Source organism: Sphaeramia orbicularis, chromosome 19 (genome assembly GCF_902148855.1).
Source record: "Sphaeramia orbicularis chromosome 19, fSphaOr1.1, whole genome shotgun sequence".
Lineage (NCBI taxonomy): Eukaryota > Metazoa > Chordata > Actinopteri > Kurtiformes > Apogonidae > Sphaeramia > Sphaeramia orbicularis.
In genome coordinates, this window is record NC_043975.1 from 9400713 (window position 1) to 9427706 (window position 26994).

The window sequence follows — 26994 nt, forward strand, 5'->3', positions numbered from 1 at the left end:
GAAAGGCCTCTGGTGAACAAATGCCTCCCCCCTGGTGGATTATGTGTGTATTGCATGTATCTAATTGTATACGTCAGGTTTTTCAAGGAAAAAAAAAATCACACTGATCATGTAGAGGTCTTCAAACCTCATGTATCAAATATGATGCGTTTGGCATTATAGGATTATGGATTAAATAAAAATAGGTCAAAGTTTAAAATTTTTAAATCTTTTTTTCCCAATTTACTTATAATGGGCAATATTTCACATGTCTGTAGCAGCAAAATAATTGGTCAAATTCATACCAAATTGGGTTTATAGATTGCCAGTGACCCAGAGTAGATGTGATTACATTTTGAGAAAAGTAGGTCGAAGTTCAAATTTTTTATGAATTTTTAAAATCTTTTTCCTTCTCCCTTTTACTTATAATGGGCGAAATTTCACATGTCTATAAAAACATCAATTTTGTTTCAATTTGCTTCAAACTTGGCACATATATAGAGGCAACTGATATGCTGACATCAGCACATGCATAGACATGATGACATCAGCTGGATCGATGTCAAAATAAGCTACAATACGTGCGAGGGGAACGAATGCCTCCCCCCTGGTGGAATATCTGTGTATTGCATGTATCTAATTGTATACATCAGATTTTTCAAGAAAAAAAAAAAAATCACACTGATCATATAAAGGTCTTCAAAACTCATGTATCATATATGGTACGTTTGGCGTTATAGGGTTAAAAGAGCAAAAGCAGTGTACAGTGGTCCCTCGCTAATCGCGGAGGTTACGTTCTAAAAATAACCCGCAATAGGTGAAATCCGCGAAGTAGTCAGCTTTATTTTTTACAATTATTATATATGTTTTAAGGCTGTAAAACCCCTCACCACACACTTTATACACTTTTCTCAGACAGGCATCAACATTTTCTCACATTTCTCTCTTGTGTAAACATTCTCAAAGTTCAAACCTTCGTAGATTTTAAAAAATAAGTACAGTATTATAGAATACAGCCGCATAACTTCTACCTTCCTTCAGCATGTCCAGAAGTCCAACTTTTTGTGTGATGGTCTTCCTCTGCCTTTTGGGTGCGACCGCAGGTTCCTTTGTCGGTGCAGAACGTTTCGTCAACATTGTGGGTTTTATCGGGGAGAAAACTTGCAAACATACAGCACTTCAGAGTCACACTGCTAGCGATTGAACATTTATGTAAATTTGGCAAGCCGAACACATTCTGTACTGTACAGGAGACACGGCACGGAAGAGATTGATTAACAATGGTCTACAGTCCCTTAGCCAATCAGGACGCAGAACACAATGCGAGTTCATACACTGTAAAAAAAAAAAAAAAAGCATGCAAAATTACACACAAAAAAATCTGCAAAACAGCGAGGCCGCGAAAGGTGAACCGCATTATAGTGAAGAACAACTGTACGCTCTTAAAATACTGGGCCATTTTCCAGGAATGACCCCCGGAGCATGTGGAAGAGTCTTAAAACCATCACCGACTACAGTAAAAGAGATGCCGAATGCCCCGGAACCAAAAAGTCCTTCACACATTCTCCACTCTTTGAATCCTTCCAAGTCCACCACCTGCTCCAGGCTCAGCGTCTCCTCTGGTGAGCTGCCTCTCCATGTGTTTACTGAGGACGTGAAGAAAACACTGCATTACATCAACCCTCGGAAAGCAGCAAGCCCAGACAACATCCCTGCAGAGGTCCACAGGGACTATGTTCAAGGAGTTTGGACACACTTTCAACACCTCAAGCTTTCAGGCTGTGATGTTAGTGTTTCTGAAAAAGGTGACCATCATCATCATCTTCACTGTGCTCAAGAGTGCAACAACAAAAAGCATGAATGATTAATTGGCTATCGCTCCGGTAGTAATGATATTTTGAGTGACTGGTCATGACCCACAGACACTTTGAAAACCACCTGGAAAACAGATGTTCTTATGGAATACTGCTTCAATACAATCATTCCACAGATACTAATCAATAAGCTGTTGCTGCTTGGACCAACACCTTCCCTTTGCAACTGGGTCCTGGACGTCTTGACAAACCAACCACAGACTGTTAAAATCCACAGCTTCTCATCTTCTTTCATCACCCTCAACACCTGCTCCCCCAGGGGTCCGTCCTCGGCCCCTTTAGGTACATATCTACCCACATATGACTGCAATAGAGTGAAAATTGCAGAGGACACAGTTGTGGTGAGTCCAGATTCACAAGATGACAAGACCTGATGACAGTACCAGCAGGAGGTGGAAAATCTGTTGGACTGGTGTGGGGAGAACCTCCATATTAATGTCAGGAAGACAAAGGAGCTGGTTGTGGACCATTATGGATCCCCCCTTGCAAAGATGTCAGTAAAATTGTAAAGAGATATAACCTGAAATATCTTTTAGAAACAAATGTCACTGAATATGTAAATGTAAATGGTGTGAAAATATAAACAAGTGTCATTTATGCTCCCATTTTATTAAAATGTGCAATTAACAACAGTGGGTATATTTGACCCAATGGCGGTTTAATGGTGTTAAGGTGCATTATTGTCACTTACTATGCAATAGTGTGGACTGGAGTGTAATATTATATAACTAGTGCATTGACCTGTGGGGAACCACGTGTCAGATTAATACTGATATCTAGGGACTGAAGTTAGTAACTGTGTATTTCCTGTTTTTAACCCTGTAAAGCCTGAACCTTTAAAAGCATTGACAGCAAATTCCAGTTCTTTGAAACTGGAGTCTTTATTGGTCCTTCTAAACAACCCCAAATAAATTTCAAATATCAATTCCCATGTATGAGTCTCAATTTTGTATTTGATACATCAGGTCTCAATGCTCAAATATTGTTTTTGAACAAACAAAAACATAGTATAACACAAACATGACTCACAAATTGGTAATTCCTTTTCAAAATTGGCAAAGTTCTGCTGTCACTGAAAAGGCCTCTGGTGAACGAATTCCTCCCCCTGGTGGATTATCAGTGTATTGCATGTATCTAATTGTATACATCAGGTTTTTAAAAAAAAAAAAAAAAAAGAAAATCACACTGATCATGTAGAGGGCTTCAAAAGTCATGTATCAAATATGATACGTTTGGAGTTATAGGGTTATGGCATTATTGTCACCGTCTATGCTTTAGTGTTGACTGGAGTGTGATATTATATAACTAGAAGCACTCGGAGAGCACAGACCTCCGCCAAGGCTGATCAGTGGCCCCCCCTGTGGGTCCCCCCACCCCCGATCACCACCAAAATTTAATAATTCCTTCCTTATCCCATTTCCAACAAACCCTGAAAATTTCATCAAAATCTGTCCATAACTTTTTGAGTTATGTTGCACACTAACGGACAGACAAACAAACAAACAAATAGACAAACAAACAAACAAACCCTGGCAAAAACATAACCTCCTTGGCGGAGGTAACTAGCACATTGACCTGTGAGGAACCACGGGTCATATTAATACCGATATCTAAGGACTGAAGTTAGTAAATGAGTCATTCCTGTTTTTAACTTAATTTCCCATCATGCAGCGTAGTACTGCACTTCCTGTCAACTGTCATGGCCATAGCAATTTGGTTGTAAGGCTGTTGTATTCCAAAATTACTAATAATTCCCAAAATATTGGTCCTCTCAACCTGCTGAGATATTTAATGTGGAGATGGGACTATTCCTCAACTGTAGGAACCAAATTGGCCAGTTAAAAACATCTTAATTTCTCAGAACTGTGCAGATACACACACACAAAGATGCTCTGAGACCTTCCAATATTTTAATATAGATAACGGCTAAAATTTGCTTAGAGGTCTTATTTCTGTCTTTGTGCATAAGAAATCAATACAAGTGAATCCCCAAAGGAACTTTGTGTTGGTAAATGCAAGTTCTGCAAATTTACAGGATTTCAGTTCTGTTGCAACATGTTGATGGTCATATGAACTATGTTTTCAGGTCAAAAATGTCCAATTTCATCACAATTAATGCTATATTTTCATGTCACAAATGGCCAAGTTATATTTTAACTGAATTTACCTGAAAAACAAATATTCTATTCTTTTAGATCCCCTAGTTTTTCTTACAAGATTCTATCCTACAGATCACATGTTTTATTTTTGCAGGTTCAATATGGAGTATGGTGCTGATCCATCCTACTTATGTTACACAAATACATACATTAAGACTGTCACATGTCACTTTTGATATCAACAATTTTCTAATAATAAGCATTTTTATAAAGAAATACAAGATAATTAAATACAAGACAATTCTATATTGTTATTTCCTCTTTAGTCTGATGATAAACTATACAATAAATAATTCTGATCCTAGTTTTTGCACAGGGATCATTAGTGTAAACGGTGACATGGCTGCCGAGCATCAGTATGATGGGATCTGTAACAACCATGTCACATCCGTCCACTGCCACATTTTGTGTTTTTGTGTCAGCTGTTTTTGTTTTAGATCCACAATACTAACATTTATGAATAAGAGGAGAATTAGCAACAGTAAGTATATAAGTTTATTACTAATAAAGTACTGGTACTGACCAGATCATCATGGGTAATGTCACGTCTTTCCACCTGCAAAAGTTTTCACATACATGTGCTATTCAAAATCCAATATTTCTGAAAATAGAGCTTCAACTGTCAAATAATATCAGTAGTCTGTGCACAAATGTATTAGCATTATTTCAACACAGTTCTATGCATTTCTTACAACTTTTTTTTTTTTTTTTGACAAAAATGGCCACTCATTTGACCCCCTAAGTAAATTTTAGCCAATAGATATTCTGTAATTCTACCAAAAGCACAAAACAAATACTTGCTCTAATGAGGAAATGTAGTTTTTCTTGACCATCATTGGTGAGGGTGGAGAGGTTTTCAGATGGTTGCAGTCTACAATCTGCAATTCACTATCAGATGTCGCCATATATAACACACTGAACCGTTAAAATATGAGCGTTGATGACTCTACAGACATACATTAGTGTCAAATGCACATAGTGGGTGAAATGTGTGCTGTTTGCAGTCATGATAACAGTCAAGTCAAGGCCATTCAACATATTAATGTCAGGAAATTTTATGTAGACTTTCCCATAATACATCAAGAGTTGATGCTTCATTATTTTCCCTCCACAGCTTATGAAGGTGGTTAATGAAATGTGCCCCAACATCACCCGGATCTATAACATAGGAAAGAGTCATAATGGCCTGAAGCTGTACGCCATTGAGATTTCCGACAACCCAGGAGAGCATGAAGTTGGTGAGAAGCCTCATGGGAGCACTTTACTTTAATACCAATGAACGTAATTACTCAATTTAATGTCCACTGAACTCACACCGTGTTCCTGTCTGGGTGTTTTTCTGTGTTGCTATAGTTAGACCGGTTGCATATTTAATCTTTCACTCTCTTCCACCACTACCCCCCCCCACCCATCTTTGGATGAACTTGTTGACAAGGTGAGCCCGAGTTTCGTTACACGGCGGGTTCCCATGGTAACGAGGTGCTGGGACGGGAGCTGCTCCTCCTCCTGATGCAGTTCATCTGTCTAGAGTATCTGTCTGGCAACCAACGGATCCGTCACCTGGTGGAGGAGACCAGAATCCATCTATTGCCATCTGTCAACCCTGATGGGTACGAGAAAGCCTTTGAAGTGGTAGGTCTGCAAGACGGCCATTAGTGACCTCATATCATTGCGCTGACTGCGGGAGAAAATAGCACCCTATTTACTCAAACAGGTGCGTCTTATCCCGATAAGAGCCCTAAAATTGGTGGAGTATTAGATTATGACCCTCAAAAACAATGTATGTTCTAAAATGGTCCGGGGATGCCTGTGCTGCTGCCGCCGCGGCACGAGAACACGTGTTATTGGGTCTGGTCCTAAATCAGCAGCAGGCCTGTCAGATTAAAGAGTCCATAGAAATAGAACGCAAATAGATAAAGACAAGGACATTAATGAAAGAGAGAAGTCGGAAAATACTTGGATGCTTTGAAGTAAATTACATCATTGCATTTGGTGGCCTGATGTGCAAGTATAACCACCATACTATACTCATCTCTCATCTCTAAGCCCTGAAATTTGCATGTATTGTAAGTTTTCAGTCCATTAGGAAACATCAGAGAAGTCAGAAAGATTGCATACGCAGTTTTGTTTTTAGTTTATCAAATATGCTATGGGAAGACAAATATTAGCACTCACATTTATAGCTTGTAGGACTCTTCATTCTCCTTGATTTGTAATTTTATGATCAAAATATCACTTATTTAACCCTTAGGCCTATATGCACAGAATTACGACTACCTGTGAGCCTCAGATAGTTTGTAATAATTGTTGATTTTAACCCATAAAGACCCACCGCTACTTTGTTGGCAGTTCCCAAATTAATTTTTTGCACTATTTAACCTTTCTTGAGTGATTTACACTGTAAGCCTGTACTTTGTATTTACTAAAATGCTTGTACTTAAATGATTTAAGTTTCATGAGATTACTATTAATCGTTCAGTAGATTCTACTAATTTGAAGACATAGTGAAAAGTATGAAAAAGTTTAAGTTGAATGGATTTAAATCACTAAGTTTTAGTCATGACCACACCTTTTTATCTCCGCATTGCGGGTATTGGGTATGTTGTTGAAAATGTGTTATTTTTCTGTGCAGGGGTTCAGCGGGGTTGTGGTGTTAGCGTTAATTTGGATTTAATGTGTGTATAGCAGTGTTTATTGGCCTTTTTGTGTTTGTTTTTGTATTTTGTAGAGCTGCACCATGAGTGAGAGCCATAGGCCCAACAATGGCTTTACTGTTCATCTGAACTTGTTCTTATTCAATGTAAATCTTTATGCTTTGACAAATTGAAAGCATCTTTTGTACTAGCAAATTATATTGAGCTAACTTCCTGCCCAACTTTCATCCACGCTACAATATATTAAGTTTGATAATTATACAAAGCCATTTATATTGCAAAAGTTTTTAATTTAAATCAACTTGGATTTGAGTACAATGAACTGATGATATTAAGTTAATGATTAAGCAAAGCAATTGACACTGCAACAAATTTTAAGTTAAATTAATTTGGCATTTAGTGTGTTGTATAGTAATGGGACTTTTGGCTCTTTGAAGGGAGCCGTTCAATCAGGAGCCGCTCACTGAAAAGAGTCGTTCAACAGATTGGCTCTTTTATGTTTTTTGCTTTCTTTTGAAACACCAATGTTTTAATGACTAAATAGGCTACATGTGATGATTGAGATTACATTTTAAAGGTGTTTAATTGGCGTGGCAGTAAATATTATCTTACTGTAAAAAAGAATAGTTAGTTCAAATGTGTGGGCTAAATACATGACATGAGAGGTGACATTAGGCAAATGCTGGAATATGACCAAAAACATCACGGTACATTATGTGGACTAGTCTGTAGTATAAAAATGAAGAAGAAAATAAAACATTGTCTTATGAAATAACATTTTATTCTCCTCAAAACAAGAGCAATAAATGTGTGTAAACATACGGGAAAAAACTGCACAAAACAAATCAGTGATTAATCACTGCATTTGCTTAAATACCTGAACTATAGTGCAATTCTCAGAACAAGAACAGTATGTTGGTAAATTGACAGGCAATTGGACACTCCCTCCTTTAAAAAAAAAAATTAAAAAAATGAATAGCTCTTTACAAAGACTCGGTTCCCATCGTTCATTTCAAAGAGCCGTTCAAAAGATTCAATTCATTTGTGAATGTCACATCACTAGCAATTCCATTCAAATCAAGCATTTAAGTTTAATACAACTCAAGTTTTCATTACTCATTACTTAAACTTTTTAAGGCAACGAGTTACCTGAGATTTTTTAAGTAAACTCAGCTAATCTGGTTTTACAGTGTATAATATTATCCTCTGTATTTAGTGTTTTTTCAGTGTAAATTAGGTATTTTTCTATATTTAATCCACTGACCATGTTGATGTTCATTAAAGCTCAGAGTAAATTCAAAGATTATTATCACAAACAGAGAAAACTGAGGAAGAAGTGACAGTTTCAACAAATATATCAATACCTGCGCATCCATCCACTCTCATTGATCCAACTCCATGGGTTTTTACTGGTGAATCAATGTTGTAGAAGACGACAGTGTTTCCACGGTAACTACGGAGCCTCTGAACGTCCAAATGGGTCATATCTGGTGACCATGAAAAGATGACAAACTGCATTTTACACCAATTACTAACACACATTGATAGGACTGGTGGATCAACAGATATTCAACATTTTACATCAGTAGATGGTTTTGGTCGTCAGTGGCTGTTTGGATCTTTAAGGGTTAATCCCGTGCAAATTTAAGAAATACTAAAACGCCATCACTGTCATTTGGTGTGGTATTCAACAGTGGTTTCCTCCATAAATTTATTCATCCTATTTCCTGTTTTCGGAATATGGAGGCTGCACTGGTAATGAAAAATGCAAGCTTGAAGTGTTTTGGGAGGAAATTCAGGCTCATGTCACAATAAGAGCATCAGTATACACAAAAGTGACATTTTAAAAGATAATGAGATGGATGACATGGAAGACAGGATATAGTAAAGGAACATTTTTCTACATTTCAGCAGTTATCTGTCAGTGGTGAATCTTCCCATGACATTAGAATGACAGCCCAGGAGACTGAGAATAATGGAGGTTAATTTGAGTAAAAGACTGCTTATCTACTGTCACATGAAACACGTATGTGGAAGTTAATTTATGAATCACCAGGGGTCCAGGGGTTATACTAGTCCTGTGTGAAGAGGGATTTAGTGAGAGGTGAAGAAACTAGATGGTTATTGGTTTGAAGTAGTGCTGTTAAACGATTAAAATTTTGAAGCAGAATAATCCCAGGGTTGATGTGGATACATTTCGATTAAATATCAGTCATTTTCAATCTGTATAAATCGTGTTTCATTTTGCAAGAACAGACAGACTCAAGAAAGAAGGGAATATACAGGGGTTGGACAAAATAATGGAAACACCTTAAAAAATCAACAAAATATAATTTAATATGGTGTAGGTCCGCCTTTTGCGTCAATTACGGCCTCAATTCTCCGAGGTATTGATTCATACAACTTGTGAATTGTTTCCAAAGGAATTTTAAGCCATTCTTCAGTTAGAATACCCTCCAATTCTTTTAGAGACGATGGCGGTGGAAATCGACGTCTTACTTGAATCTCTAAAACTGACCATAAATGCTCAATAATGTTGAGGTCTGGGGACTGTGCCGACCATACGAGATGCTCAACTTCATTAGAATGTTCCTCATGCCATTCATTAACAATTCTAGCTGTATGGGTTGGGGCATTATCATCTTGAGGTGAAGGTGTTTCCATTATTTTGTCCAACCCCTGTATATGCACTTAACATGTTTGTAGCAAGCCAGATAATACATTAGCCAAGGTGCTAGCAGAATCCCCGACTAACATATGCTTTGCATTAATGTGGTATTTAAGATGGAAGTGCTTTGGTTAAAAGAAAACTCCTTCCTGCAGAGTGTGTATAATAATTTATGTCGGTTGACTGTTCCGTCTTGGTTTTTTTGTTCTCATATTTCCATCCAGAGGGCCAACATGCTGGTTTTTTTTTTTTATTTTGTTTTTTTTCCTAAACCCACCACCACCACCCCTCTTCGGAGAACAACTTTAATTTTAATTACAGCTCGTATTTAACCCTTTCAGTGCCATGGGCCGATTAAATCGGCTTTACGAATACAACCTTTAAAGTGCCATGGGCCGATCAGATCGGCTTTGGAGAACACGCCATGTTTGTGTACAAACAAACCATCCACCCCCATTTCTTTCTCACATTTCGATGACGTTCTTTCAAATCTTCTTGCAAATTACAATCAATAATGAATCGGCTGCGTCCGGTGCGTTTTGAATCTAAGTAGCAATCAGTCAGATGTTACTGAGCGGTTTTTGACCAAGGAAGAGCTCGCGTTGCGTTTTCTGCTTGGGAAATTTTATGAATGAATTTATGAATGAAATCATATGCAAATTAGATGGCCATTTTGTAGTAATATCATAAACACAGCGATCTGTCATAACAGTCCCATCTGCTAGAAAATGAGTTCTGATGACGATTCAGACTTCGATTATAAAAACGACGCGAAATACTGAAAAACGGCCAAATTCTGTGGCACTTTTAAGGCTTATTAGCCCCTTAACTGTCTGGCACCGAAAGAGTTAAGAAATAATCTCCAGCTTCATATTCACATGTTCATCCAACATGCTGTTTATCATCTTCCATCTTTATGGGTTGGTTCTGCTGCCTGTCACTATCGGATCAACTGCCCACTTGCGTATGTGTGATGCTAACTCTACTTGGACAAACTGACCCAAATCTGTTGGCAGAGACATTCAGAGTCATTCTGCACTACAGATGCATTAATTGCGTTAAAATTTTTAATCAGATTAATCATGATGTTGGATTAATCCGCGTTAGCATCTTAGTTTTGACAGCCCTAGTTTAACGGGGTCAGAATGTGACAACATTTCAGAAATGTAGAGGTAGAACACTGAAAATAATTTTATTTATTTATTTGATTTGCACATCACAAACCACAGGATCAAAAAGATTTAAACAAACAATTTCCATGCAAGTAACACCACTGTGCAGGAGAGGACAGAAGCCAAAAAAGACTGATGTAAATACCTCCTCAAAAATAAACAATACACAGAAAAACAAAATAAAATATGATACCTGAAATAAAAATCAAAAGTAAAAAATAATACAAATCAAATGATATAAAGCCTTACACTTTTTCATAAATTAAATGATTACGTTTTTTTTTTTTTTTTTTTAAATCAATGAGTAAACTTAAGTAAATGCAAACTCATTTTGCAAACATAGATGACAGTGTAAACAAAACTGACCCTAAAGACAAAATATAGCACACAATACAGTTTCAGTTAGTTATTGTTTTTTTTTTTTTTCTGTTAATTATATTTTTTGTTTATTTCAGTTAATGAAAATGTTTTTTCAATTCTAGTTTTCGTCATTTCGTTAGTTTTCGTTAATGATAATAACCTTGATACACACAGATATTATTATCACACAAGCTACTTGTTCAGCACAAAATGTCAAACACCCCAAATAAACAGGTATTTGGTGAAGAAACGTGAAGAACATCTGAGGCAAGCTTGTTTCCCTGAGGACCGAACCACAGCCAAAAGACGAAGTAACATTAGAGGAACCTTCATTAGGCATTCAGATAACCCCCTGGATGTGTAATTAAAATGTGTGCCTTTGGGAGTAGTTTTCAAGTCAGTTTGCCCCCTAGAGGACAATAATTACTTCAGTCTAGTACTTGTGTAGTAGTTGCCAAGTACTGGATGAACTTCCTGTGTTTATGATGAGTAAAAGGGCAGCGGAGATGATTTCTTTAAATATGGTCACAAGTGAGGTGCCACCGTTCCAAGCCAAATGGCCCACGTTAAAGGATCATAAAACTGCAGTTAATGTGTGTGACTATCATTCCATTTGTTTTTTTTTTTTACCCAGGGTTCAGAGCTCAGCGGCTGGTCTCTGGGACGGTGGAGCAACGATGGCATCGACATCCACCACAACTTCCCCGATCTCAACTCCGTACTGTGGGAAGCCGAGGCCAAGAAGTGGATTCCTCGCAAAATGTTCAACCACCACGTGGCCATTCCAGAATGGTACCAGTCCAGAAACGCCTCGGTGAGTCGGAACCCATCACATGTCAGTTCACGCCAGTAGTTTTAGTTACATTGGTTCAGGCATCTGTCTAGGATTCCACCTGGAATTGTCAGAGGACAAAACCAAGGACAAAAATCAAGGGGTTATATTTCCTGGGACACTCCTCAGTATCCCTCCAGTAGAGCTATGGTTCCTACACATACACATTGTACTTTTCCAGAATCAAATTTCCACATTAGACTTAAACATCTAGCTGTTCATTCTCAGATATTGTTACGTAAAAAACCGTGTACATTTATATATATATATATATATATATATATATATATATATATATATATATATATATATATATATATATATATATGTATGTGTCTGTACATATATTTGAAGGAGGTTTATATATTTTTGGTATGTACATATATTATGTCTGGCTGTACAGGGTGGGGAAGCAAAATTTACAATGAACATTTAGTTGTTTTTTCTCAGCAGGCACTACGTCAATTGTTTTGAAACCAAACATATATTGATGTCATAATCATACCTAACACTATTATCCATACCTTTTCACAAACTTTTGCCCATATGAGTAATCAGGAAAGCAAACGTCAAAGAGTGTGTGATTTGCTGAATGCACTCGTCACACCAAAGGAGATTTCAAAAATAGTTGGAGTGTCCATAAAGACTGTTTATAATGGAAAGAAGAGAATGACTATGAGCAAAACTATTACCAGAAAGTCTGGAAGTGGAGGAAGCAACAAAAAACGTACCAAAGCTTTTATTAAAGCTCTCAAATCCAAAATCCTAAAGGATCCAACCAAGTCCATGAGAAAAATGGCAATTGAACTTGAGGTAGACAACAAGAGCGTTAGAAATGCAGTAAAATATGATTTGAAGATTGAAATTCTCATGACTTTCAATAAACTAATTGGTCATACACTGTCTTTCAATCCCTGCCTCAAAATATTGTAAATTTTGCTTCCCCACCCTGTATATAAACTTAACAAAGGTCCAGTACTTGGGGTGGGTGGAGAGGGTTGGGGGGCAGTTGGATAGGAACTTGATACAACAGTTTCTTGTTAAAGTTGTATGTGTCTTGTTATAAATTTGAAATTTGAAAATAAACAAGTGTTCAGAGAACGCAAACCTCCGCCAAGCACCCCGAACAGTGTGCATGTGTGGATCGACTATTTCTTTTTAAATTAAACAGTTTCCAGGTTGTTCCATACAGCAGAAAAAGTTGAAGCTTGGTACCAGTCATGTGTATGTCAAATTAGATTATATTCCAATCAATATTTGTTGAGTTATAATGAAAAATGTGTGGTAAATGGGATTTTCAATGTTAAATGTAAATGTCCACAGAGTCCACATTCCACAGTGGATGTGGACAATTTTGTGTCAGATACAAGATATTGTTATAAGCAACAGGTGGATCAAATTAGAGGCTAATCGGAGTCCTTTTGAATTTTTCATGAATTTTCGAAAATTGCTCAATGATGAGGGATAGGAAAATTTGAGATTTTGTGACCTTGCTGTGACCTTGAACTTTGGCCTACTTGGCCCAAAATTTAATGGGTTGGTCCCAGGGCCTAGGCCTATCTGTGGGGACAATTTGGTAAAGATGGTTGGCATAGTTTTCCCGTAAAGTTGCTAACAACCAAACAAACAAATAAACACACAAAGCAAAGTGATCACAATACCCCCTGGCGGAGGTTAAAAAAAGACCTTGAGCAAAAAAAAAAAAAAAGGTTTTATCTACAAGTCCAAGGTTAAAGGTTCTACATAGATGATGCATATGTAGAATAGAATAGAATAGAATAGAATAGAATAGAATAGAATAGAATAGAATAGAATCTTTGTCATTGCGTAAGTAAAACAAAACTGGAGGCAGTCTTTGCTGCAAAAATGCAAGTTTTCTTTCAAATAAAAATACTAAAAATAGATAAAAGAAAATAAATAATACCAAATTCTAAAATACAGCTTTGACTTACACACACAATCAAACTGCAACTATTGCACAACAACAGTTTTTTGTTTGTTTGCTTGTTTGTTTTAGAATGCAATATAAACTTTTAAAGAGTGCAAGTGCAAGAAAATTGTGCAAGAAAAAGTGCAAGAAATTACAAGACACAACAAATAACAGTAAGAAGGCACATTTATTTACCTTAGAAAAAATAAAAAAAATGAAAGTATTGCAACTAGGAATGTTTGTAAAAAAAAATATAGAATTAAGTAGGTTGGTTGCCCCCCCACAGGATGAAATTCATTGAGCAGAGGTAGGAGTGTAAAAACCAGAGGGGGGGTTGATCCTCCCTATCCTCCCCAGCAAATTGCACCCTGGTACCTAACCCCACCCCCCACCCCACCATGTACATGTGTAATCACAAAGTAAATATGTAAATACTACTTAGATTTCAAAAATGTTAAATTCTGATTCTCTATTTATATAAATATTTATATAAATACCAAATTTCTCATTTTCTTTTATATTTCATTTCTCACTTGTGTTTTTTTTTTTTCTAGCTGTCTTTTTCATTGCACTTGTGTGTGCATGAAATTATCCCATGGTGGGACCAATAAAGTCTTATCTTTAAAAAGTATAAATAATCCTTCCATTCCATTTATGTTGTCCATCACTGTCTATAGGCACCATATTTATATATTTAAAACCGCACCTGTCCAAATCTGTATATATTAAAATCCGTATTTAGATATTTTTTTATATTTATAACCATTTGCACTACATTCATATCAAACTGTATTTGCACTCTCCTTTTAAACACTTTTTTTTATTCAAATCTATATGACTTTGTTTTACGCATATGTGTATGTTTATGTGTATGTTTGCTGCTGATAACACTGTGAATTTCCCCATTGTGGGATCAATAAAGGAATATCTTATCTTATTTTATCTTATCTTAAAAAAATAAAATAAATAAATAAGAAAAATGCTTGGCTTCTCTCTCTGTCTTCTCCAAAACAGATGAGAAGCACTATAAAGAGTCTGGAAAGACATGTATTTCCATTCTCTTTTCTCTTTTCCAATACTTAAAAGTTACTAAAATCAAACTCTGGTTCATTTGCATACGACTCCTCAGAGAACACAGCTGTAGAGGAAGAGCTCAGGGCATGTGCTCTAATAAATGGACAGATAAATGGCATTTATGTTCAGCCGCAGCAGTGATATCGACCTCTTTGGGCTTTCCTCTGAAACAGTCTGACATTCTGCTGCATGGCATTCATGGTCCTCAGAGAACACTTCCTTTCCTGATTTATTACTTTTTAATGCAACCCAAAGGTTAGAAGCAGCGTCTTATATTATCTCTCATATGCTGCATTTGTGGTAATATAAGGAATTTACTTAAAGTTAACAAAGGTCCAGTTGATATGTGTCAATGAGGTTTACCTTTTCATACCCGGTTTGTATCAGAAATGCTAAAAATGTAAATTACATACAGCGTTTTGCATCATCATCATCACATTAAACATGTATCATTAAATTTACCTTTCTACTATTGATTTTGATTCCCGAATGCATTTTCTTTATTCATTTCTTTCATTATCTCATAAATTGGCCGTTTTCAAACATAATTTTGGGGATTATCACTGATAAACACTGTGACTATTTTCTTTTGCTGCTCTATAATTAAATAAAATTATAGCTCCAATATATTATGTGATGTTTTCACTCCTCGTTGTATCAGTGGCATTAAATTCTCAATGCTTTCATGAATTTGAGCATTAATAATATTTCATTCTGCACAGAATACATCATGAACTGATCAGTTGAATGGTTAATGATGATGTATTTTATTACATAGCATTAAAATACAAAAACCCATAATAATAAAACCTGAGTGACAAAATTGTATTGATATAATTAACCACCATCAGCTATAAAACAGAAAATAGAAGAGGAAACGACTGTAGAATCATGGTGGATTTTAACCCTGTAAAGCCTGAACCATTAAATCATTGACAGAAAATTCCAGTTCTTTGAAACTTGGAGCCTTTATTGGTCCTCCTGAACAACCAAGACAATTTTTTTTTTCAAATATCAATTTCCACATATGAGTTTCAATTTTGAATCATATTTGATACATCGGGTCTCAATGCTCAAATATTATTTTTGAACAAACAAAAACATAATATAACACAAACAAGTCAAACAAATTGGTAATTCCTTTTCAAAATTGTCAAAGTTCTGCCTCCTTCCTCATTAATTCAGTCTTGTAGTGTCACTGGAAAGGCCTCTGGTGAATGAATTCCTCCTCCTGGTGGATTATCTGTGTATTGCATGTATCTAATTGTATACATCAGGTTTTTCAAGAAAAAAATATCACACTGATCATGTACAGGGCTTCAAAACTCATGTATCAAATATAATAATAATAATAATAATAATAATAATAATAATAATAATAATAATAATAATAAATTTTATTTGTAATGCACTTCACATTTTTTATCTAAAAATCTCAAAGTGCGACAGGCAGGGTACAATAAATACAATATGAAAAAATAATATAAATATGATACTTTTGGCGTTAAAGGGTTATTAATTAATTAATTAATTAATTCTGTCTTGTAGTGTCACTGGAAAGGCCTCTGGTGAATGAATTCCTCCCCCTGGTGGATTATCTGTGTATTGTATGTATCTAATTGTATACATCAGGTTTATCAAGAAAAAAATATCATACTGATCATGTAGAGGGCTTCAAAACTCATGTACCAAATATGATACATTTGGCGTTCTAGCGTTAATGGTGACCTACTTTCACTGTAAGCATAAATAGCTCATTTTAAACCTAAATATAACAGTTGTTATTTCATATGATGAAAACTAATGAATATATATTTGTAAATGTGACATAATGGACCCTTTAAAGAGTTTATACCGAGATGCATTGTGAATAAACTATTTTTACAGGATCTAGTCCGAACTTTAAGGGTTATTTTTCATAGTACATCGTAATATTAAGACATTTTATGGTGTGTGTGGTAAGAATCCTGTTATTTTGTCTATTTTAATATGGATTTATGAACAAATAACCCACCATTCACATGGAGATCAAATGTTCAAAACCATCACAACCATTTACTTATTTATCTGTTTTAATTTTCGACTTTTATTTATTTATTCATTTTTTCTTCTCAAGAACTTCCACGCTTTGTAGCATTTTTGATACTTTTCATGTATGTATGTATAGAAGCCCTGTTTGTTAACATTAAGCAACATTGTATGATTGTCATGTAGCAAGTGAAAACTCTAATAAAAAGTTGAATTACAAAACAAACAAACAAAAAAACATCTCAACACTACTCATCAGAATCAGTTGCCTCAATCTTATAAAAAGTGCAAAATGCATTACACAAAAAACCATAGTAATAAAACCTGCGTGACAACATGTATTAATATAATTAGGTGGAAAAAAGCTGAAACAGAATAAAAACTGCTTGGTAAGAGGAAACATCTCACTAGACAAAACCCCATCACATCGCCTTCAACCAAAATATTTCATCTTGATTAGGTGTCACTTTTTGCAGCGTAAACTAAATCTCGCATTCTATGAAAAGGGTAAATCAGCCAACGTGGGCACATCAGCTGTGTCTATTTTGGGAGAAGCGTGTGCATTTCCCATTTGTGACGAAGGGGCTGTGAGCGAAAATATACCCGGCGATCTATTAAAAGCTCAGCCTCACGAGTGTTTTGACGTTACCGAGAGCCACAAGTGAGTCACACACAGCCTCTAGAATAGCTACTGCTGCAGCTGCAGAGCTGGGATCCCCATCTGTGCTCAGGAAACTGTGAAAACTGTCCTCGTTTGGCTCGCTTATGATCCCAACCGGTGCTTAAAGATAGAAATGACTATAAGTTTCACGATTAAAACGCGAAAACAAGTCGGTAGATGGTAGGTGGCTCGCCACCTTTCGATGAAAATCTAATTATTTTATAAAATAAACATTAGTGAAATTAGTTTACAGCATGTGAGAGTGAGGGCACTAGCATTTATTTATGTATGTATGTATGTATGTATGTATGTATGTATGTATGTATGTATGTATTTGGAACACAGGTGTCAAACATGCAGCCCGGGGGCCACATCCGGCCCGCCAAAGGGTCCAATCCGGCCCTTTGGATGAATTTGTGAAATGCAAAAATTACACTGAAGATATTACCAGTCGAGGATGTTAAAATCATTTTAGGTCATTTCAGTCTAAAGTGGATCAGACCAGTAAAATACTATCAGAATAATCGATAAATACTGAAAACTGCAAATGTGTCTCTCTCTTTTGGCATGAAAAAAACAATGTGATTGAAATTTTTTAAAGAACCTATTTTTCACAGAGTTACAAAAATGTCCACTCAGCTGGACATCATGTGTTTAAGTTTTGAAGCAAAGGAACATGTGTTTAAAACCCATCATCAGGAAGTGATATACTGTGTGAAAACTATGAAATAAAAACATTTTTCTTGCAGCTAATCTGATGTTTTCTCACATTTTAACCTACTCGAATACTAGTCATTACTTACTTCATGGAGATAATATGCAAAAAAAAAAAAAAAAAAACTTTTCGTGTAAGAAAACTGTTGATTACAGTCCAATAAGAATTAGTAATTGATTTACATCTGACAAAATCTCATCAGCGATTGGTAATTACAGCTGTCAATCACATATTTGTCCTCGATCTGTCAGATGGAGCACATGACATGAGTAGCCACAATAAAAAAAAAAAAAATTTTAAGTCAATAGACAGGAAGTGTTGTGTTTTCAGAATATTAGAATGACTCATATCTACATCTGTAAACTGCACAGGGATCAACTCCATATTCCTTTTCTGTTTTAGTTGGTGTTATACAGTTATTTCTAGAACTGCCAGAAATTGCTCTATACCTAAAAGGGTCAAATTTACCCATACATAATTTCTAGTCCACAAAAGTATTCTCTTCACAAAGAAACAGCAAGCCATGTGTTTTAAAATCAGACACCAAAAATGCAGGAGGATTAAACAACCTTTAACCCTTTCATGCATGAATTATAAGAACCTTAGTCAAGATTTTTTTCCTGAGTATTTTTATTCCTCTTTAGGCATAAAAACAACAAAAAAAGTGATTTAATATCTTTTAATGAACCTAATTTTTTTGTGGAGTTACAAAAATATCCACTCTCCTAGACACCATGTGGTTAATTTTTGAAGCAAAGAAACATGTATTTAAATCGCAATATCAGAAAATGATATACTGTGTGAAAACTATGAAATAAAAACATTTGTCTTGCAGCTAATCTGATGTTTTCTCACATTTTAACCTACTCTAATACTAGTTATTACTTACTTCATGGAGATAATATGCAAAAAAAAAACTTTTTGTGTAAGAAAACTGTTAATTACAGCCTAATAAGAATTAGTAATTGATTTACACTCAAACATGTTACTGGGTCAAAACACAGTAATGTCCCATCAGAGAGCAAACTTTAATTGATTGCCATTCCAACATTTACTTCAATATAAAGTAGCTCCTTGTTTTGGATAATCCCTTATGGTCCTGTTATGGAAATGTTCAACTGATAACCCACACACAAAGAGGCGGAGAGAAAGTTAGAGTTAAAATAAATAAATGCATTTATTGAGAAGTCAGTCACAGAGAAACTCTGTAAGTGAAGTCTGATTAAACAAGAGAAAACTAAAGATTATATAGAACCAAATCCAACCCCCTCAAACTATGATGTCATTCCTTACGTACATCGTACCACCCCATACTACTCCTTCTCTGCTCCGTGAAGAGGTCATGATGACCTCTCCACTCTAACCTTGCTTGGATCCAATCTGGAGTGCAGGCGCCATTCTCTATCTACACATTCAGACATTTAGGTGTTTGGGTTTTAACTCAAGGCAAGAACTCCGTTCCTGGGTTGGGGGTGTTACAGAGTGGTAAACATCACACATAATGAATAATGACTCAGCATTAAAAGAAGATGTACTAACAGTATAAAATATAAAGAGTATGAAATATAAAAAGTAAATTTTTCCACCACAGTCCAACTAAAGAAAAAATTAATTTAAAAGTAAAAATGTGGGTCATTTACCAACACTAATCTGAAAATTGTCTCTAAAATGTCTCGTCAGAGAGATTTTGAATACCGTGTTTTGACCCTACTGCAGATCAGGTTTATTAAAAACAGGACAGTTTCAGTAATGGTATGAATGTCAGTGTATGAGATGGTGCGTAAGCGTCCACTGTGTTGGCTGATATGGAAATAAAACAACAAAAACCATGAATATACAAGAGAACAGCTGGAGAATAACTGTCCACTGGAGTGACCAGTATGCATGAAAGGGTTAAGTACTCGTATCGATACTCTGAATCGGCAAGTACTCAAATGTAAGAACTCGTACTTGTACTCGGTCTGGAAAAAAGTGGTATTGGTGCTAGGGCTGAAAGATATATTGTTATTGTATCAATATCTAGATATGAACATTCAAGATATTAATATCGAAAACGCAACGATAGAAAGGAAATAGATTTCCCCCGCGCTCGCCCTGCATATACAGGGTGGGGAAGCAAAATTTACAATGAACATTTAGTTGTTTTTTCTCAGCAGGCACTACGTCAATTGTTTTAAAACCAAACATATATTGATGTCATAATCATACCTAACACTATTATCCATACCTTTTCACAAACTTTTGCCCATATGAGTAATCAGGAAAGCAAACGTCAAAGAGTGTGTGATTTGCTGAATGCACTCGTCACACCAAAGGAGATTTCAAAAATAGTTGGAGTGTCCATAAAGACTGTTTATAATGTAAAGAAGAGAATGACTATGAGCAAAACTATTACGAGAAAGTCTGGAAGATACTATTAAAGAAGAATGGGAGAAGTTGTCACCCCAATATTTGAGGAACACTTGCGCAAGTTTCAGGAAGCGTGTGAAGGCAGTTATTGAGAAAGAAGGACACATAGAATAAAAACATTTTCTATTATATACATTTTCTTGTGGCAAATAAATTCTCATGACTTTCAATAAACTAATTGGTCATACACTGTCTTTCAATCCCTGCCTCAAAATATTGTAAATTTTGCTTCCCCACCCTGTACAGCTCTGGAAGTCACAAGAAATTTCATTTATTCGTACTTTATGTTAATGTTGATGACTGGCAGTGAGTTCTTATAAATGAAACTGCATTTTCCACATTCTTTTGTATTATGATGTTTGTATTCTTCTGAAAAATGCTTGGCTTTCACCGAACCCGTAGTCATATCGTATCGATATCGAGATATAAAATTTTGTCCATATCATTCAGCCCTGATCAGTGCATCCCTAATATAAAGTCTTTGTCATGAACTTACATATGTATTTCCCCATACCTCCAAACAGTAACTTAAATAAGGTAAGACCAATGAATTATACGGAATGTTAAGGGATTTTTGATCTAATATCCCCTTTGTTCGATGTCATCACCCTGCATTCTTTCCTCGCTGCAGTGAAATACTTTTCTGCACGCGGGAGTTAATTTAGCAATCACAGTGCTGAGATGATTGCATGAATTACATTATCCTCCCCTCTCGTCTCCTGTGGCCCCCGCTCTAGGTTGCCGTGGAGACGCGGGCTTTGATAGTCTGGATGGAGAAGATGCCCTTCGTGCTCGGCGGTAACCTCCAGGGCGGGGAACTGGTGGTGACCTTCCCGTATGACAAAACCCGCTCCCTTGGGGTGACCAGAGAGCAGACCCCCACCCCGGATGACCACGTCTTCCGCTGGCTGGCCTTCTCCTACGCCTCCACCCACCGCCTGATGACTGATGCCAACCGACGGGTCTGCCACAGAGAAGACTTCGCCAAGGAGGACGGCACCATCAACGGGGCATCCTGGCATACTGCGCCTGGCAGTTAGTGTCCACCCGGGTGTTTTCCCTCTGACTGATCCTAACACGGTGTTATGCAGGATTTCTCTGCTCAGCTTTGAGCCTTTGAGCTGTGGCTTTGTTTAGCTCACATCTGCATATTCAGTATTGTCTCCCTTTGGCGGCTTCAAAGCTTCTAGGTTTTAGTTTGAAGGCGAGAGTAGAAATCCAAAGGAGAGCAAATGAAATAAAATAAACCAAACCAGAGCGGACGATTTTCTTTTAATCATCACAATTGCTTGAAGAATCTGTAGCCAGAAAAGAAAACAAGAAAAGGTAACGTTATTGACGCTGGCCTACAGATATTTTCTCTCTCTTTCTCTTGGCAGGTATGAATGATTTCAGCTATTTGCACACCAACTGCTTTGAGTTGTCGATGTATGTGGGTTGTGACAAATTCCCTCATGAGAGCGAACTGCCTGAAGAGTGGGAGAATAATCGCGAGTCGCTTCTTGTCTTCATGGAGCAGGTACAGAGGCAAAACAACCCCCGCAACTCACACATACATGTTAAAAAAAAAAAAAAAACGTTATAAAAATAAATAAATAAATTGCACACACACCAACCAACAAGCACTAACATATTTTTTTCTCAATATCTTTATTGAGTTTTTCATATAACACACCAAAAAATATAGAAAAAGAATAAATACAAATATAAAGCAAGAGGCTGGAGAGACATGAATGGAAGGTTATGTCATATGTAGCAAAAATAAAATAGTTTCCGTTCCTTCACACATACATGTCATTATGAACAGCCAAATATACAGACACAAACTGGTATAGATAAGTACATAAACAAACAAACAGTGCTGCCATAACAACAAAAACAAAAGGGGATAGGGTCATATCATACATTAAAAAAAAAATAAAATAAAAATCATATAAACTTTAAAAAAAAATCTGTAATTTAACAGAATTTTCACTGTCAGCAGCATATGTTTTATTGATTAGTTTTTGTTTTTGTTGGGTTTTTTTTTGTCTTTTTCTTATCAATTACTAGAAATTCCAGGCGACCCCATGTGGGGTCCCGACCCCAAGGTTGAAAAACACTATTAACTGCTCCCAATCCCCTTTTTAAGTGGTTTGGTACACTCTGTTCTTTCTCGAACTGACAAAATCTTGTGCCACAAATATCTGAAACCAGTGTACACATATGAGCGAAGAGGTTAAACCAGTGGTTCCCAACCCCATGTTAACGTCCCAAATTTCACAAATTTTCACAAATGACCCCAGATATTCAAAACTGAGACTTTTTTTTTTTTGCTAAAATTAATTTGTTTTAGAACATGTAATACTTTGCTATAATATGCTGCTATAAATGTTAATTTTAGACTAAATTTAGGCTATACAATGTCCATTTTTATTTGTAAATTTAAATTTTTAACATTTTTTTTTTTTTGTCAATTACTAGAAATTTCAGGTGACCCCATTTGAATTCCAGGCGACCCCACGTGGGGTCCCAACCCCAAGGTTGAAAAACACTGCTTTAACTGCTCCCAATCCCCTTTTTACGTTGTTTGGTACAGTCTGTTCTTTCTCAAACTGATCAAATTTTGTGCCACAAACATCTGAAACCAGTGTACACATTTGAATGCAGGGGTTAAACCAGTGGTTCCCAACCCCATGTTAACATACCAAATTTCACAAATTTTCATAAATGACCCCGGATATTCAAAACTGAGACTTTTTTTTTTTTTTGCTAAAATTAATTTGTTTTTGATCATGTAATAGTTTGCTATAATATGTTGCACATAAATGTTAATTTTAGATGAAATTTAGGCTATATAATGTACATTTTTATTTTTAAGTCTTAATTTTTGTAAATTTTTTTATCAGTTACTAGAAATTTCAGGCGACCCCATTTGAATTCCAGGTGACCCTACGTGGGATCCCGACCCCAAGGTTGAAAAACACTGGACTAAGATCAGAGAGAAAAAAAGCACAAAAATATAATGACTAAATACAGTGCATGGCAAGAGAAAAGACAGGAAGAGAGGGGTCATCCATAAATGAGAACTTCAGAGGATCCAACCTCATGTTGAGACACAGTGTTTCTTTAAATATTGACTCCAGATGTAGAGAAGAGATCATACATTATTCATCCCTTCATTATACTGTGAATTGTGCACAGTGTTTTAGAGCTGAAGCAGAACTTAAACATGGTCTTGTCCATCATTTACAGGTGCATCGAGGAATCAAAGGTGTAGTCAGAGACATGCAAGGTCGAGGAATACCGAATGCCATCATCTCTGTGGAAGGAATCAGCCACGATATTCGTACAGGTACAGTCACGCCTTTAGCGTCGTACATCCTATTACAACACAATTACTGTTCAGCAAATCATCCGATCTCCTTCCATGTTTGGGATTTAAGTAAAACTCGGTATGCTCTTGTAGTTGGTGTTCTTTGGGTAACAACCATTGTTGGGCCGAATTCTACTCCATGCCGAAAACTGCTTCCCCTTCCTAAGTCAGCCATGTTTTTTTGTCTGTTTAATATTTTAAAAATGTGCAAACTATAAGGTATATAAAACTTTCAAAAGTTAAATCTTAGATATAGAACACACAAAATATATAACAATAAAAACAGATACTGCCGAAAACTACTTCACCCTCAGGTGGGGATGCAGTTTTCAGCACCAGGTATTGCTGAAAACTGCATCCCCCATCAGAATAAGTTTGCGAAACTAAAGGAGTGAAATGACGTTAGCAGCTCACATTTGAAGCTCTTCTGGTGTGGCAGGGCGAATTTGGTGCACATTGTCCTTTTCATCGCTGACTCAGGAAGGGGGAGTTGTTTTCGGCAACTGCTGTGCGATGCAGTTTTCCGCAAGGGAAGTAAAAACAACCATGACCTTCATTTTCTTCCTCAATTTGGGGTCCATGCCTCAAATTTAACCTTTAACAACAGTGTCAATGTGATTACTTGTCACCAAATCATCCACTCTCATCCAGTGCTTGGACAAGTTCTTTGAGCGTTGACCTTGACCTTCGTTTTCAAGGTGAAATTGGGGTTGCGATGTCAAAATTTGGTTTTCAGCAACAGCATCAACGTAAGTTACCCTTCACCAAATCATCCAGTTTCTTCCACATTTGGTATTTTGGTGCAACTTTGGAAGCCCTTGGACCAGTTCTTTGGACATTGACTTGGATTTTTATTTTCAAGGTCAAATTGGGGTCATGGTGTAAAAATTTGGCTTTCAACATTGGCGTCAGTCAGTTACTTTTCACCAAATCATTCAGTTTCCCTCATGTTTGGTATTTTGGTACAACTTGGGAAGGTCTAAGACCAGTTCTTTGGGCATATACCTTGACCTTCATTTTCAAGGTCAAATCAGTGTAATAGGCTGAGTACAAAGGCAGAACCCAAAAGCAAGACCACAAATGCCAAATAAGATTTAGTGTTTTTATTAAACACTTTCACAGAGGAAATAACTCTACACAGAGAATCTTTGACTTCAGAGAGGCCTCTGGTTCTGGGGGTAAACGTCTGGACTGCGGGTGGGATTGACAGACGGCCGACTCAGCCGAGTCGGGAAAACCCCCACGGAATCCCCACTAGGGACAGACAGAGGGTGGTCAATAGACAAGCCAGGTCATACACGGAAAGACAATCAATAAAGCAACGGTACATGGGGAACAGGCAAACTCACGGTGAATATCCAGGCGGAGGTCGACACACAGGTGAACGTTGGAGGCTGAGGTATAAAAGGGAGCAGGCAGAGACGAAGTCGGGTAACGAACCAGGTCAGGAACAGGCAGGCAGGAAAAGGTCAGGCTGAATCGATGGTCGAGGGACGAAAACGGGTCAAACACGGCAGACAAACGAACAGGATCCAAGTAATGCTGGTAAGTGAACACAATGAGTTGTAGAGCACAAACTGGCAAAGGAACAGGGGATAACACAGGGTTTAAATACACAAGAGGGCAGGAAGACAATGAGACACAGGTGGAGATAATCAGGGAGGAGTCAGGTAATCAGGTGAAAGGTAAACACAAAAGGAAGTAAAGACACCAGACAAGACACATGAGGGAAAAACTACAAAATAAAACAGGAAGTGACACACAAGACAGACAAAACATACAAGAGTCCAGTACTGATATGACAATCAGGGCTGATGCCTCAAATTTGGCAAAATCAGTAACAGTGTCAGCATGATTACTCATCACCAAATCATCCACTCTCATCCAGCGCTTGGACAAGTTCTTTGAGTGTTGACCTTGACCTTCATTTTCAAGGTCAAATTGGGGTCACGGTGTAAAAATTTGACTTTCAGCAGTGGCATCAACGTCACTAAATCATCCAGTTTCTTCCACATTTGGTATTTTGGTCCAACTTGGGAAGCTCTTGGACCAGTTCTTTGGGCACCAAGGTCAAATCAGGGTTGATGCCTCAAATTTGGCCGTTAGTAATGGTGACAACATGATTACTAGTCAACAAATCATCCACTCTTGCCCAGCTCCGGGACAAGCTCTCTATGCATTGATCTTGACCTTCATTTTCAAGGTCAAATTGGTGCAATTGGTACCCTTTTGGTGCAGCTTGGGAAGCTCTTGGCCCAGTTCTTTGAGCATTGACCTTGACCTTCATTTTTAAGCTCAAATCATAGTTGCCATGTCAAATGTAGATGATGTTGTACCTACATTTTTCAGATCTTTCAAGGTCAAATAAGTAGTTTGGGCACCATAGAAGTGTGGAAAAAGCTCTATATTAGTACAGACCATTTACCAACAGGTATGGGTGTAGGGCAGCCCTCATTTTCAAAAGGGGACAACGGGTCATTACAGCCGACATAGTTGGTCATGCATAGACAGAGGATATTTTTTTAATCAAAGTAGGCATATAATGAAATTTTATTCATATTCAAGATTAAAGAAGCAGTGAAAACCAATAGATAAACATTGCGTCCTATCTATCTGTACATAATACATAAGGGACGTGGATGAGGCAGGAAAACAGTGCATGTGAAAAGTGATATTCAATTGTTTTTTAAGTATTGATGTTAAATTTGGAAAAGCACACATGCAACTCATAAATCCAATGAAAGACAAATATCTGTCTGTGTGAGTACTTTCAGATCCAGGCTCTGATTCACAGTGTGTTGACCTGAGTATATTTTACAATTAAAGCAGCAGAAGCTCAGAGTTATTTCCAAACTCTGAGTCAGACTTACAGTAAGTAACTTCTCACAAATCAACATAAACAAAAGCAGCTGCTGTATTTTAACAGACCTGCAGGTCCGAGTCTTACTCAGTTCCTAGTCATATTCAGTGTCGCTGAGGACCTTCTGCTCTGCATTTGGCCATTGATTATGCATCCTCAAGGCAATCTCTGCTGATGCCTAAAAAATGCAGGCTTCAAAGCCAAAGCAGTTTTGTACTTAGAGCGTGAAATCGAATGTCCAAAAGGACATTAGCCATTATTATT

General features: G+C 36.8%; 1 protein-coding gene across 1 annotated transcript in view; it reads left to right on the plus strand.

Moving 5' to 3' along the window:
- Window positions 1-26994, plus strand: part of cpxm2 (carboxypeptidase X (M14 family), member 2) — a 146981-nt gene that overhangs the window by 110733 nt on the left and 9254 nt on the right. Inside the window, exons 8-13 of the mRNA XM_030122576.1 lie at window positions 5127-5250; window positions 5448-5644; window positions 11501-11680; window positions 21253-21550; window positions 21895-22034; window positions 23750-23849. Coding sequence (XP_029978436.1) covers window positions 5127-5250; window positions 5448-5644; window positions 11501-11680; window positions 21253-21550; window positions 21895-22034; window positions 23750-23849 — 1039 coding nt within the window. The remainder of the gene's footprint in view (window positions 1-5126; window positions 5251-5447; window positions 5645-11500; window positions 11681-21252; window positions 21551-21894; window positions 22035-23749; window positions 23850-26994) is intronic.